Source organism: Mytilus edulis, chromosome 1 (genome assembly GCF_963676685.1).
Source record: "Mytilus edulis chromosome 1, xbMytEdul2.2, whole genome shotgun sequence".
Taxonomy (NCBI): Eukaryota; Metazoa; Mollusca; class Bivalvia; order Mytilida; family Mytilidae; genus Mytilus; species Mytilus edulis.
The window spans coordinates 112,956,696-112,972,254 of NC_092344.1; the positions used below are offsets into that span (position 1 = coordinate 112,956,696).

General features: G+C 30.3%; 2 protein-coding genes across 3 annotated transcripts in view; one reads left to right on the forward strand and one right to left on the reverse strand.

Annotated features, from left to right (window-relative positions):
* Positions 1-1,744: 1,744 nt before the first annotated feature.
* LOC139500169 (inosine triphosphate pyrophosphatase-like) lies at positions 1,745-10,963 on the reverse strand. The gene is made up of 4 exons (XM_071288911.1): positions 10,881-10,963; positions 3,988-4,113; positions 2,707-2,899; positions 1,745-2,052 (listed from the first exon to the last, which is right to left on the reverse strand). The coding sequence occupies exons 1-4, from the start codon at positions 10,908-10,910 to the stop codon at positions 1,751-1,753; spliced, it is 651 nt and encodes a 216-aa protein (XP_071145012.1). The 5' UTR covers positions 10,911-10,963; the 3' UTR covers positions 1,745-1,750.
* A 363-nt stretch (positions 10,964-11,326) lies between these two features.
* LOC139500179 (HBS1-like protein) overlaps positions 11,327-15,559 on the forward strand; it is a 32,531-nt gene continuing 28,298 nt past the window's right edge. The window contains exons 1-2 of one of the 2 annotated variants that reach the window (XM_071288926.1): positions 11,327-11,488; positions 15,109-15,177. In XM_071288926.1, the coding sequence (XP_071145027.1) occupies positions 11,446-11,488; positions 15,109-15,177 (112 nt within the window). In that variant the 5' untranslated portion in view covers positions 11,327-11,445. The remainder of the gene's footprint in view (positions 11,489-15,108; positions 15,178-15,559) is intronic. The other variant, XM_071288920.1, reaches the window with a different exon arrangement.

Sequence of the window (15,559 nt, forward strand, 5' to 3'; positions counted from 1 at the left end):
ACACATCAATTAGTGTTAACTATGGGTTTAGTCCAAGCTATACATTACTATATCAGAAGATCTTTAATGTTATAAAATTCTAGGACTACACATAGAAGCTCTATTGGATGATTATCTTTATGATATATATTTTATCATCTGTACAATGGTAAAACAAGCATTCTCTAATTGTAACTTGGCTTATGTTTCTCAATGGCTTCTTGATTTATAGTATTCCTGTTTTAGTTATCAAAATATTTGGTGAAGATGCGACTTGTTTTGAAGAAAAAAAGCATAGGTCTTTCATTGTGTAAAGTGATTAAATAAAGCATATTTACCATCCTTTAATACTTGAATACCACTTCATGGGAACTATAAAATGTGTATGCAGTCACATATGTATTGCAATAAGTCATATGAAACTTTCAGAAAGGTAAGGTAGTAATTTTAGAATTGCTAAATAATGTAAAATTCTAGATTCTGATTTATTTCTGCAAAATTACTTTTGCTATGCCTTCTACAAAGCTGTTTTCAAACTCAAAACTAAAATATTTGGTTGATTATACTTTTAGTTTGTATATGTTCTCCTGAAGATTTGAAGGGAGATAAGATCAATATTTCTGAACAAAAAGGGAGAAGGGTTGTAGATGATTTGTGATTATCTCCCATGGAAATTTATAGACAACATATTGTGCATTCACATATACTTTAATGATTTTACATGTTTTAATTGTAACTGATGTCCGATTTTTTAGTAATACAGAAGACATTTTATAAAAGGAATACTCACTTGTTTTAAATATACTTAATTTTGACATTTTTATAGCAATTGAAAATTAGTTCTCCACCTTTCAACGACTCATTACAATAAAAATATCCCTAGATGTACCAAGCCATTCTTAGATAGCAGCCCAAAAGAAAAATTGAAGTATATAAGATAGAAAATATGCTTAGTCTTTTCACTTAGCACTTCGATGAAAAACATCACTGAGAGAAAAAAATGTAATAGAGGTGCACAATTTCCAGTCCTGCATAAAAATCTGTGCAATTTTGGTTGAATTCTGTCTAGCCATTTTCATTGAGTTCAAGAACAACAAGTAACTAAATATGAAATAAAGGAGATGAAGGGTGTATAAATCAATGAGACAGCAACCCAACAGGAAAAAAAATAGACATGTAAAGTTCAATATACAAGTGCTTATACAATATGTTAAGCTCTACATTACTTACAGTCTGAAAAAAAACCTGTGAATAAATTTGACAGAAATTTGACAGACTATTAAAGATCTGAAAAAAACACCAAACTCCTCAAAAGCCAATAAAACATTTAGATATGACAAAAGATAAATACAAAATTCACAACAAAGACAATTTGGTCAGGTTTTAGAATATTTTTATAAAGATCTAAACCCATCCTTTTTAAAGCTTTATATGTTAGTGGTGAAATGAAAATATTGCATGTTTTACCCTATGCTCTACCTTATATATGGTTGCATGAAAGGGACATCAGCTCCCTTTTTGAAACTAGCCTCTGCACTATAAGAAGGATGGCAAAATTAGGTTCCAATAGTTTTGAGGTTTAAGGGCAGGATTTAAAAACATATTTCAGATGGACAGTGAAAAGGATGACAGGATGAATGGCTATATCTCACACTAGCTTTCAACAAAGATAGCTAGTACAAAATTACAATATAAATATACCTTTCCCATAAATGAATTGGTAGACAAATTATTGAGATTCATAATTTATAAAAATGAAGACAAATGAGTATTAAAGATTTTTATTATGACTAAGTTTTATAAAATGTTCTCTCAACGCTGTCACAGCTTTGTATCTGTGTGATATTGTATTTTTTACATCTTTTGGCATTTCTGCATAGGTCTCTGTAAACTTATCCGGTTGGAAACATGGATCCCAACCAAAGTCTCTTGGTCCCTTCGGGGAGACAATTTGACCGTCTGTCTGACCTCTAAATAAGATAACCTTTGATCCTTCAACTCCAGAATGATAAGCTAATGTACATAAGGCATATGCTGTTTTATCTTCAAATCCATTTAACATCTTATGTAAACCTGAAATTACAAAATGTATGTGTTAACTCATTTCAAATATGTGGTTACAATTATTAGATGTAAAATAAGAAGATGTGGTATGATTGCCAATGAAACAACTCTCCACAAGAGAACAAAATGAAACAGAAATTAATTAATGTACCCATTTTAATAAAAACTTTACAGATGGTTATCATACTTTTAACTTTAAATTGATTTTTCAGTCTCTTTCAACTAATCAGAGGTACAAATTTATTAAAACATGTAGTCCTTCATAATACAGTCAACTTAGATTTGACTATTTTGGTTTTGTTTGAAATGATTGGAAGCAAACAGTTAACACGCTACAAGTTTCATGATTCAAGCATATCATCCAATTTTATAACAATACAGTAATTTTTCCATATCAGATGCAACTAATGTGACTTTCCATGGAATATATTAGGTGCATCTTCGACAAATTTATGTCATATTCAGATTCAAGGTAAATAAGGTCCATATTTGTTTGACCACTTGTAGACACATTTAGAAATATACACTTAACAAAAGGGTTGATTTTAAGTCGGTTAAAAATCAATTTACCTAATGCATGGAATAACTAAAATGCAGCCATTATGATCTGAACTGGTTCACAGAAAATTTGTAAAGAAATGTATATATAATGTTTTCTCTTACCTTCTGGACCTATCTTTGCTAAAAACCATTTTATATAAGGACCAGGCATTCCACCTAGAGCATTAAAACATAAACATGTATCCTCAGTAATCACTGGACCTTTGATTTGTGATGCTGCCAATTCACACTTAGATCTAGCTACCTCATCAGGCTCCCCCTGGTATTCTGGTAGATCTACATCGTTACTAATCACCTAATATATAAATGACAGTAAATTAGTTAAATAACAATCTGAACATACCATACACTTCAAAATATCATGTCTTCAATATAAAAATAATTATCAATGATATGTCATTTGAATAAAAAGGTACATGAAGTCAAGTGGTATGTAACGATTATAATATTGAACAAAATGAAACATGACAATTTTTTAATAGGGATGATATAAATTTCTACAAAAAATGTACAAATGTAACCGACTGAAATAAATTTGAGGAAATTCTGTCAAAAATTGTACATGGAAGAGCACTTACAATGCAATTGTCCATATGATGAATATTTCTAAGAGACATTTATAACTCTTTTACAAAAATTTGAACAGCACTGGCACTGCTGATTAAACATATGATTTCATAAAATCTGTCAAGAATTGTGCACATGCAATTTTCCATATTAATATTCCAAGGCCATAACTCTTTCATTTTCCCCCTTTAACCATGTAAACACCAATTTTTTTTGCACATGGGATTATCATTACACAAAAGTGTGATGATTCTAGTGCATTTTTTTCAGGTAATTATAGTGAAAAAGTGTTCACTAAAAGTAACCTTACCTCTATTCTTTTTCTCTACAGGTATACAAATCATAAACAGATAGCTCTACAAGTTTGCTGTTGTGTATCATATTTGTTTCGTACATAAATCAGATCATTGTTTTATTGTTTAAATTGTTTTACATTTGGTCATGTCAGGATCTTTTGAAGCTTATTCTGAGGTATGGGTTTTTCTCATTGTAGAAATATGTATGGTAATCTATAGGGATAGTTGTCTCATTAGAAATCATAACAAAATCTCCTTATTTCATAATGTATGTCAAACTGTAAGGTCTTAAAATAATAAAAACATTGGGGAAATAGGTTGTTTCATAATTTAGTAAATGCGTATTAGAAAAACAAGCTTTCACAAGTAAATACCAGGATTTAAAAATATTTGAAGAAAAAGTTAGGAAGCCAGTCTTTTTCGTTTAAAACTCACAACGTTCATTATTCATCATTTCCTTTGTATAAATAAATAACTTGAATGCATCTTTATCATGAAAGCTACAACATTCAGTACATACCTCAAAAGGAAAATCTTTTCCTAAAATAGCAACAAATTCTTCAAGCTTTTTCTTATTTCCAGTAACAAGAGTAATGGGTTGTTTAGTGCTGGCCATCATATATCTTTTATAAATTCTGGAGTAAACCTAAAATATATATATACATGATATAGTCATGTCTTGTTTTATAGTCTTATTGACTGGTATATTCTATATTTACTTGAACTTAGGTAAAGTTCTCAAAAAGTGGTAGTCTAAATTGATGCTGAGTGATTATTCGGACAGAGAAATTTGTAAATTGTTAGAATTTGGATTTCCAATTGGATTTCACCGAAATAAGGAATCTATGAGTTTATTACGAGATTTTAAGGTTCAAAAAGAGGTGTTACAAGTTAAAAATCATTGTGGGGCAATAGAGTTTCCAAATGATATGGAGAAATATTTGGTAAAAGAACTTACTAAGGGGGCAATAATTGGCCCTTTTCATGTGAATCCTTTTGATCATGGCATTATTTTATCTCCATTGAATACTGTTCCTAAAAAGGATTCAACGGAAAGAAGGATCATTCTAGACTTAAGTTTGGCTGATGGAACTGGGGTAAATGAATTTATAGATAAAGATAATTATTTAGGTGAACCAGTTTCTTTAACATACTCAAGAGTAGATGATTTAGTTTCGTTAATAAAGAAAAAGGGAAGTGGATCTCATCTTTTCAAACAGGATCTTGCCTGGGCTTACAGACAAATACCAATTGATATTGGAGATACCTTTTTAGTAGGATTTGCTTGGAATGGGCATATATTTTTTGATATTGTGCTGTCTATGGGCTTAAGATCAGCTGCACAAATATGTCAACGATTGACAAATGCTATTGCTTATATTTATAGATCTTTAGGGTTTGATATCATAAACTATTTAGATGACTTTGCCAGGGTAGAAGTTCCAGAATTGTCTGCAAAAGCCTTTTTGGAATTACAAAATGTGTTAGCTTCCTGTGGAATTGAAGAGTCCCAACATAAAGCTGTGGGTCCTTCAACTAGAATGGAGTTTTTAGGAATTATTTGTGACTCAGTTAAAATGACTTAAGAAATTTTAATTGAAAGATTAACAGATAAAGATTTAATTTTATTGGAGTGGGTAGGAAAAGAATTCGCCTCTAAGTGAAATTCAATCGCTTGTTGGAAAACTGAATTTTGTCGGGTGTTGTGTTAGACCCGGACGAGTGTTTATTTCTCAAATACTTAATTGGTTAAGATATATTTATCAAGATGTAAAAAAAAGTGAGGTGCCCGAACTTGTTAAAAAAGACATCAAATGGTGGAAAAAGTTTTTACCTTTATATAATGGTGTATCAATGATGTATATAGAGGAATGGTCGAAACCAGATGAAATATGGACCATAATTTGGTATTCGGCCTTTGGTTTCTTTTTGTATCCTTTTTTATAAGTTCTAAAACTTTAACTTTTATTCTGTGGGTTGTCTTGATGTTAGAATAGTATTAATGGAACAATTGAGTTTTTCGAAAAAAAATTAATACATTTTGATTCACCGTTTACGTGACAGGAAACAAAACAGGAAACCAATCTTTATTTTCTTTATTTTGCACAATATGTTTCAAAAGACATAAATGAACACCATTACTAGTGTTACTTGCTTCATGTTAATATTTAAAATCTATTTTCAATGTTAAATTAAAGTTTTTTTTAAACGCGACAGGAAACCATAAGAAACCGAAAGCATTTTTTTAGTTTTATTTTATTGCAAAATCTGCTTAAAATGATCTGAACAGTATACTTTTTCTTAAAATCCATCTTAAATGTAACAGTATTATAAAACTCCTAAATATGTGCTTGTTTTGAAAACAATTAGTACAATTTATTCAGGAATTTCCGTATTTTCTTCATTGATACAGGATACCATAATCGTTGTATCTTGATGTTTTAGCCAAAAAAATGTATTTATATTTGGTTTTGAAATTCCAGTTATATACAATTTATTCCAAATAATTGGTAATGTAAAATTCTTTAAATCCAGTAAAGAAAACAACTTTTAACTTGGAATTAGCATCTTTAAAATAGGCACCATGTGATATTTGTGACCTGTACACCATCTACATGGTTTCCACATTTTAACCTACTTTAGTGGGCTAAAATCAATAAAGTACTTCCTTTCAAGTCATGCATGGTAAAAGTTTACTTTTCCTTTGACAAGTTTATTGCGTTTCTGATAAGTGTTTGCAGAACATGAATAAAAAAAATTAATTAAAAATTGTGACAAAGATACCAACTTTGTACATTCCAAGTGTAACGGTACATTAACATGTATTTTTTATTAAATTATCTTTATTCACTTAAAATATCCAGTAATATTTACTGCTGAAGCTAAATCAATCCAACGAACATCGGCACCATGATAGGAGACGTAATTTCGATTGAATTTTCCAAGGACCCTTTGCATCGTTATTGGGAAACGAAGTGTGTTAAAACGTCGGTCAAATCTGAAATCGATTTTGTCAAGTCATTGGGCATTTATTTTCACACAAGATCGTATGTAACTTTATGCACATAGGAAAAATAATAGACCCCCGGCGCAATCTCTTTGAAAATTGTATTTTCCTTTTTTAAACAAGACGAAACAAGCCTACAGATTATGTTTGCTGCATCCCGTTGGAAACAAATACAATGTTTAGACCTAGTATTTCGTATATCCGGCTGTATGGGCGTGATCACATGTTAGTCACATGTTTCACATATGACCGGAAATGATTAGAACTTAACGACAAAAACAATTTTAATAAATAAATGGACTTCTGTTTCGTGTGAAATGTAACGCATAACGATAACGTCATTTTCTAACTTAATTATTCCGAAGAACAAAACAAGAATGTAAATCATCTCTGATTTACCTGTTTGAACATCTCGCGAGAGTTCGTATTTGCATATTGTTGCAAAGAATTCTTTTACAACAAAGCAGATTAAACCATCTAAAATGTGCGTTACGAAATGGGAAACCAAAATAACGACAGTGTTCTCACACCTGCTACAGAAATACTTATAGTTCTCGGCATTTTCTTCTCACTATTCTTATTGGTCGATGTTCTTTGTTATTTTAAAGCAAAAATTACGAATTTGCCGGTGACGATTATCTATAAATTAGTCAGCGTTATGCACTTCGGATGCGAAAAGTAACGCGAGAAACGACACACAAATACGGTCGTATAATCTTTGAAATTTGTTAATTTCAATTTTTTTTCTAGGGAAGAGTAGCACACACTTGTATGTTGATAAAAATAATGGCATCTTTAGATGTAGTTACAACTTTTCTTACAGTAATTCACATTTTATCACTTTTCTATAGTTATAGGAAACGGAGCCCAATAGCAAATTATGGTCCATATTCTCTTCTGATGCATGCATGACAGGTTGTGGTGGCATGTTCAAAGAACATTTTTTTCATGTTGAATTCCCTGATGCTATTGTAAATGAACAGCTTCATATTAATGCATTAGAAATGTTAACAGTAGTGGTATGCCTGAAATTATGGGGAACTGAATTGAGAGGAAAGAGAATTATAATTAAATGTGATAACCAGGTTACAGTAACAGTAATTAACACTGTAAAATCAAGGAATCAGTTTTTACAATCTTGTTTGCGTGAGATTTGTTTTGTAGCCGCCATTAACGAACTTATGTTGTCTCGCTGGCATTTACATAGTTATTATGCTAAAATATTTTTTGAAGAGACAAAATATATACATTTAGAAGAATTTGAAGTGCCAAATGAGTTGTTTCAGTTTATTCACGAATGGTAAATTACGCTTTCAGATAGACAAATTAGAGAACTAGAAAGGGATGTAAAGATATCGACATTATCAGCCTTTGCTGTAGAAACAAAAAAGAATTTATTGGTTCAGTGGCGAGCCTTTTTGCTTTTTTGTACATTTTTAAATTTAAATGAATGTCCTGTTTCATTAAAATGATCTGTTTGTTTATTCAATTTTTGAGTAGATCGTTCAAATCAGTAAGTTCTATAAAAAGTTATGTATGTGGGGTTAAAACTATGCATTTGATGTTAGACAAACCTTTTGTTCATTTAGATGAATATTCTGTCAAGTTATAAAAAGTATTGAAAGGGATTACTAGAGAGAAGCAGCATTTACCACAACAAGCTTTAGCTATTACTGTAGATATATATGTTATTAGATATTAATAGAGTTATAAATCAAAACGATCCAAAGCAGTGCACTATATGGTGTTTATTTTTATTTGCCTTTTTCTTAATGGCGCGCAAATCTAATTTAGTACCCAATTCTAAAATGTCTTTTGACATAGATAAACAGTTAACTAGAAATAAAGTAATTTTAGAGGGTAATATTGCTATTGTAATTTTTAATTGGTCAAAAACCATACAGATGGGTAATAGAATTTTGAAGATACCGTTGATTGAAAATACTAGATCTGCATTATGTCCATTGAGAACATATAGAAATATGTGTAAATTAATTTCTGCCGCCGGAGATAGTCCAGCCTTTTTATTTCCTAGTAAACACAAGTTAGTTCCTGTGACATATACAGATTTTCAGCAGTATATTAAGGAGTTTATTAGTAAGATAGGCAGGAATCCACGACTAATTTCTACCCATAGGGGAGTGCGACGTTTGCCTTTGAATCTAAGGTGCAGGGGCGGATGCAGGAATTTTCGAAAGGGGGGGTGCTAACCCAGGGCACCCAGGGCAAAGGGGGGGGTGCAAAACATATGTCCCGATACAAATGCATTGATCGGCAAAAATAAAGGGGGGGTGCTCACCCCCGGAACCCCCCCCTGGATCCGCCACTGAGGTGCCTGCAGAGTTAATACAAGTTCATGGTGATTGGGCAAGTGATGCCTATAAATTATATCTTCAATTTTCTTTATCCGAAAAAGTCTCTGTTGCTAAGGCCATGACTAAATTTATCCCTTAATTGCAGTAATGAAGAAGAGGGTGTTAATCTTGTGTGACTCTATTGGGAAATATTTGGATGGGATGAAGACACTTGTACAGAGTTTAAGCGGAGCTAATTTAGGTTACATTAAATATGTTATTGATGAGGAGTATATGTATCTTCATGATTTTGATAGCTTTTCTCATGTTATTTTACATTTTGGTACCAATGATGTAGAGAAACATACTCTAGAGATTATTTTATGTAAATTTAGAAATTTGATCTATAGTACCGGTATAAGAAATAGAAATAGAGACATAAATATATTGATATCTTCTATTTTACCGCGACCAGTTGATTTTGTTCAGTTAGGAAATAAGGTAGTTCAGATTAATAAAGCCTTAATTGGTATTTGTAAAGATGAGAAAATAAGTTTCATCAAGTCTTATAGAAGATTTTTATTAAAGGGCTCTCCTAAAAGAGATTTATTTGCAATTAAAGATGGAGTTTTGCATTTAAATGAAGCTGGAGTTGCCCAGCTTAGAATGTGTTTTATTCATGACATTTCGCATTTGTAAATTGTATATTTTTAATTATGTAGTTGTAATTTGTAGCATGTGAATTTATTCTTTGTTTATATTTTGTAAATAACCATTCTAGTATGTGGCTTACAATGAATAGTTATTTTTTTTTTTTTTTTTCTTTTGAGGGCTTGTTTGGCGGGTTATTTTTGTAGGGCCCGCAATTGTGTATACTCTATGTTATGTATGTGTATAAATTATTTGTTAAACGAACTTGTACAATAATTTCGACCAAAATAAAAGTTTTATTTATCTTGTTTTACATACACCTTATCGCTATTAAGCTTATCGGCCGGCTGACCCAGCCGCTGGAACTTTTGACGCATACAACAATCATTTTTCCATTGTGGCGTCAGATATTTTGTTTTATGACGTCAAAATTTTACGGGAACCTGTGTGACATCCAGTAATGGCGGACAAATAGCGATAAGGTGTATTCTGAGCCAAAGATAATTGTATAGTTTTTAATTCTAAAAACACATAATTATATGCGAAGTTCATTTTCTTCAACATTTCGAAATTCTTTACTATCTATAGTATATGTTCAGTGAGTACTTTTAAGCAACTCTGTTATCTTTGGCTCAGAATGTAAAACATGACAAATAAAACTTTTATTTTGGCCGAAAATTATTGTACAAGTTCATTTAACAAATAATTTATACACATACATATACATGACATAGAGTATTCACAATTGCGGGCCCTACAAAAATAACCCGCACAAGTTAAATCTGTCAAAATTTTTTTTTTTAGCAATAACTCACAAGTACAATAATTAAACATTAGGGATGGGTGGGAGGGTAACTAATCGAAAATATATCTAATATGGGGACGAAGTCCCCAATAACAGTAGAAAATTCAATAAAAAAAAAAATTCGGGAAAATTTCCCGAATTTTTCATTGTACTAATGAACTCAAAATCGTTCAATTTTTTTTATGTCATGTTTTGAAATCCCGGACCTGCGCAGAAATGTACAATATACTTCCTTTTTCCGGTCTCGTTTGTATGAAACTTTGAGTAAAATATATATTTATCAGTCTAGTATAAAATAGGAAGGAACGCGCAATACTTATTTCATTTTTAATAATTCCTTGATATGAAAAAAACGTTACCTAATGATAGCGTTTCTTGTTTACATTGCATATGACGTCATAATTTAAATAACGTCACAACTAAAATCCCTAACAACAGAACCAAAATCGGAAACGTTACTGTATTTCCGTGTCTTTTTTTTTGACAAATAATTGAGTTACAAAAAAATAATTCATACAGACTTCGTCCCCATTTACAGGTAATGCCTGCCTCATATTAATGATTACAGATTTATATAATATTTCTAGTCACTTTCCTGTTTGGTTATCTGATGTGTTAGCCAATTGGTTAGCCAATAAAATATATTTGATTTTCACCTTTATACCAGTAGACAGAGTACGTTGCATCAACTTATTTGTTTGGTACGTTTCCCGCAATATTTTTGGCTAAGATCTGTACAAATACCGAAAAAATATATTCAGATTGATTTTTTAATAATTATTTAAAACAAAACGTCAGGTTATGAGTACCTTGTTGTGTATACAATCAAACAAATATATCATTTTAATCGGGGGTTTCATACTATAAAAATTGTGGTTTAAATGTTTTAATTTTATTTTGTTTTTAACTAATTTGGTGTCTAGTACGGATTCAAACATCATTAATTTAGTCTTTCTAAAAAATAATTTTCGAACTTTTTTGTTTTTATATTCAAAATTTTGAGAATTTATAATTAAATTTATCTTAAAATCATTTTAATAATTGTTGATTTAGTTTTTGGTCTAACTTTTTTTGTATCGGAAAAGGTTAAATAAAATATATCAAGTAAAGCTAGGCCTTTAAGGTCAAGGTCGTTCATTTCGTCTTTATGTGGCAATATGCTTCTGTCAGAATACATGTTTGATACACGAAAAATAGACAAATAAACGAAGAGAGATTACAATGTCACGACACAGGAATGTCAGATCTATGAACTATGAAGAAGGTATAAAGAAATTCATCTAACTTAAAAAAAATGAATCTGGTGTTAAACCCTCTTACTGTATATGATCTTAAAAATTTGGGGGGAAATAATTTAAAAACGTAGTACGGTAGTTTATTCAATAAAAAACAGTTATTTAATTTAGAAACCATTATTTTCTTGGATTCTGAAGGTGGAGTACCATTCAGTTGTTGTGTTAGTCGTTTATATTTTTCAACAGACCAGTTTAAAACTAAGAAGACGCATGGTTTGTTGCCAAATTGCAAGATGCCAAATTAAATCACCCCATTATTTCACCAACTCGACCCACTTTCTAACAACCTAACCTAATTTTTATTTACAATGGAGAGCTAGCAGAAAGAGCAAATTTACCTGTGAGTAATCTTTAAGGTTTTCATATCTTTTAATTACATTTTATGTTAAGCTAAATACTTTTGACATCAGAAATTATTTTTCATGCAAAATTAGTAAACCCACGATACATCACTTCCAATTCATCATGCTTTGTTTTGGCAAAAGCCACTTTGTTCAGTATACAACCAGTCTAGATTGACAAAGGGAAGTAATTTGTTTAAAAATTGGGTAATATAAAATCGCTGCTGGATAACTCGGACTAAAACATAATTGGCCTATCACAAAATCGGACTATCACAAACTCAGCCTACCATTATTTGTATGCAGAAATATATTGAACAAATTCAGACTACGATTAATAAATTGGGATGTCAATGGATTTTTTCTGACTTGAAAATAAAGAAAAAAAGAAATTGCAAATTAAATAGCAGGAATTAAAACACTTACATGTAATTATCCAATTTTTACGCAAAATACATAAGCATATTATGGGTTTGCGCATTTAAACCTTGAGATTTACAAAAAAAAAATGTAAAAAGCTAAGAGGAAAAGTATTTATTATATTTTGAAAGGTTTTTTTTACTCTTCTCCTGCATGGTTCATGATACTTTTTGCCGGAAACCATGCATATAGTTTCTATTGCAATGACTTCAAAAGTATTGCCATCTTGAGTTATCACAACGAAAAAAAGCTGTATTTTCTTTAGAATTGAGGTTTTAACCATCTGTCTATCAAATATTATTTGAACTTGGAATTATTTTTAAATATGGAATTTGCATAATTTCTTGTGCTTTTAATAAATTCCATGTTGATCATTTTAGTATTATAATCTATTGAGCAGTTCGTATATATTTCCTTCCAATGTGTTTTGTATAGAAAGTGTTGTGCGCGGCTCAGTTCATTCTATTGAAAATGGACTACATTATCTTCTTTGTAATAGAAAGTGTTGTGCGCAGCACAGAACATTAAAGTACAGAATAAACATGGAATTTATGAAAAATTTCAAGCACAAGAAATTTGCAAATTCCATAATTAGAAATAATTCCAAGTTCAAATAATAGCCTTTTATAGTTAGATCATAGAAAATAAAACTTGGCGGTAATCAAACTTTAAAAAAAAAGAACATGAAATGTTCAAAATAAATTATTTAATGAATTGGAAATCATAATTAATTTCAAATGAAGTATTGATAATTAATTTCGAAATAAAGAAAACAACATACTTATACATGTTATATCCTTCTAGTAGTCTGAGTTTGGTATAGCCCGATTTTGTTATAGGCCAATTTATCATGGATTCTATAAAATAAGAAAATCAAATCAGTAATTGGCAAATTGATTATTCATCCCACATTTTTTTTCCTGCAAATTTACCTCACATGTTAGATTAACAGGAGGTACAATGTACAATGTAAATATTAGATTATATAGCACAGCAGTTAAGAAGAACAAAAAGGCTATGGGTTTTTTTTTACAAATCAACCAAGCAAATGAAATAAAAATAAAAATCACAAGCATTAAAGCACTACAAAATGTATATACATGTATGCATGCACTGCAACATGAGATGTATTTTGAGTCCTATGTTTAATTTTGTATCAGTTTTTATAGTGACTACACAAATTTTTTTACATTTATATAATGTCAATGGTATGATGTCATTGTTCGAAGACATTTTGTTTCCAGATATATAATTGAATAAAAGTGTATGTATCTCAATGAAATTGTACCACAGCCCCAGGGGTCATACCACAAATGAAAGGTTTGGATTGATTGTGGCACTTATTGTCCCAACTGTTTAAGAATTGGGGACCAAAAAGGGCCCAAAACCAAGCATTTTTGTTGTTTCACTTTAGGACAATAACTTGTGAATATAAAAGTGTATGTATTTCTGTGAAATTATACCAAAAGGTTCCATAGCTCAAAAAGAATGTTGGGATTGATTTTTTGGGGGTTATGACAGGAATTATGGACAATTTAACAAGGATTTTCTTGTCAGACAATAATTGAGTATAAGTCTATGGATCACTTTGAAATTGTACCACAAGGTTCCACATATAAAAAAGAAGGTTGGAATAATTTTAGGGGGTTGCTAGTGAAAAGGATCCAGTAACAATATCCTTCTATTACTTTCTTTTAATTGCTTATTTCTTGACCAATTTTAATGGGGTTTAAGGTAGCACAATACAAAGATGTTTTTACTTCCAATCTCTGACCTTTAAAATGTTGTTACTTTCTTTAGACTGCATATGAATTAATAAAAGAGGTATATATAGATAGATAAAAGATTCATCTTTTAAATGAATGCAATATTTTTGTTATGCAATCATTATGTAATCAATTATTATGCAATTAATGGGAAAATCTTGTTCAGTTCACTTGAATGAATTTAACTCTTACATCTCTATACCTATACAGGAAATTTCAACAAAATCTTAATCAACACAGCAGGAACCACAAAAGGATGTCTTAAATTATGATATCCCTATCATATTCCATTCTCTCATAAATCTCTAATTAGTGTAAACATCCTTACCACATAAAAGTAGATAATTTTTTATTAGGTGTAAAATTTGATCTATACATTCTATCCAAAATCTGAGACACCCTTTTGTAGATAATGGCTCTAGGAACAACATATAATAAAATCAACCCCCTCGGGATATCAATGAAGAAGCTAATTTCAATTGAACTTCAAAATTTTTTGTAAAATTTTGTAGACACAGTTAACATTATAATTGATTACATAATTGTTGTATAATACTAACATTGCATTAATTTGAAAGAGTAATCTGTTAGCTATCCATAAATACCACTTTTACAAATTTTCAAGCATTATAAAGAAAGTTACAGCATTTTAAAACTGGGGAATTGGAGGTATAAAATCTTTGTATTGTGCTACCTTAATTCAATTTAATGCTAAATCTGACCCTGTATGAAAATTAAAAAAAATTGGCCTCATTTTCAAAGTGATTCACAGTAATGACCAAAAATTTTGTCCGTTTTCAATAAAATTAAATATATATGGGGTTTTCTTTTGACATGTTGAATCTTACCATGTAACTAGGTTTTTGGCCGTGTTTTCTAATTTGTCAACATTAACATGATTAAGGTCCAAAGGATCTAAAATTGAATTTAGTGTTGATTTCAACAATATTAAATTCTTGGGGTTCTTTCATATATATCTATGTTGTTCTTGTAGATGTTGCGAAGAAATTAGCGAATACCATGATTACCATTTAAACAAATATGTTATTGTTTTTTCTTCAGATTTTTTGGAAGATGATGATTACCTTGGTCATTCAGTAGAGGATAACTATTGTATCTCCCCAGGGACAGGTAATATTACAGTCTCGGAAGACGTTTATTGTTTATCTCTTTAGACAGGTATTTTTCAGTGTAAGATGATAACTGTAAATAACCAAGAACTAGTAAGTTTTTAAAAATTTAAATAACAATGAATTTTGCATTTAATGGTAATCCATAGTGGTACATGTACCATATGATGCCACCTGAAATTAAAACCAATTAGTAAAACTTATTTATTAAAATATAAGTATGTTACATTGTACTATACATGTATATTCAATACATTTTTTACAGTACATTTGCAATAGATTCTGTGGAATAATCTTTTGAAACTCAACTGCTTACAAATTTCTGAGATACACTGCTGGTAAAAGTTAATATGTGTAAAGTTGTAATTGTATATATTTCAAGT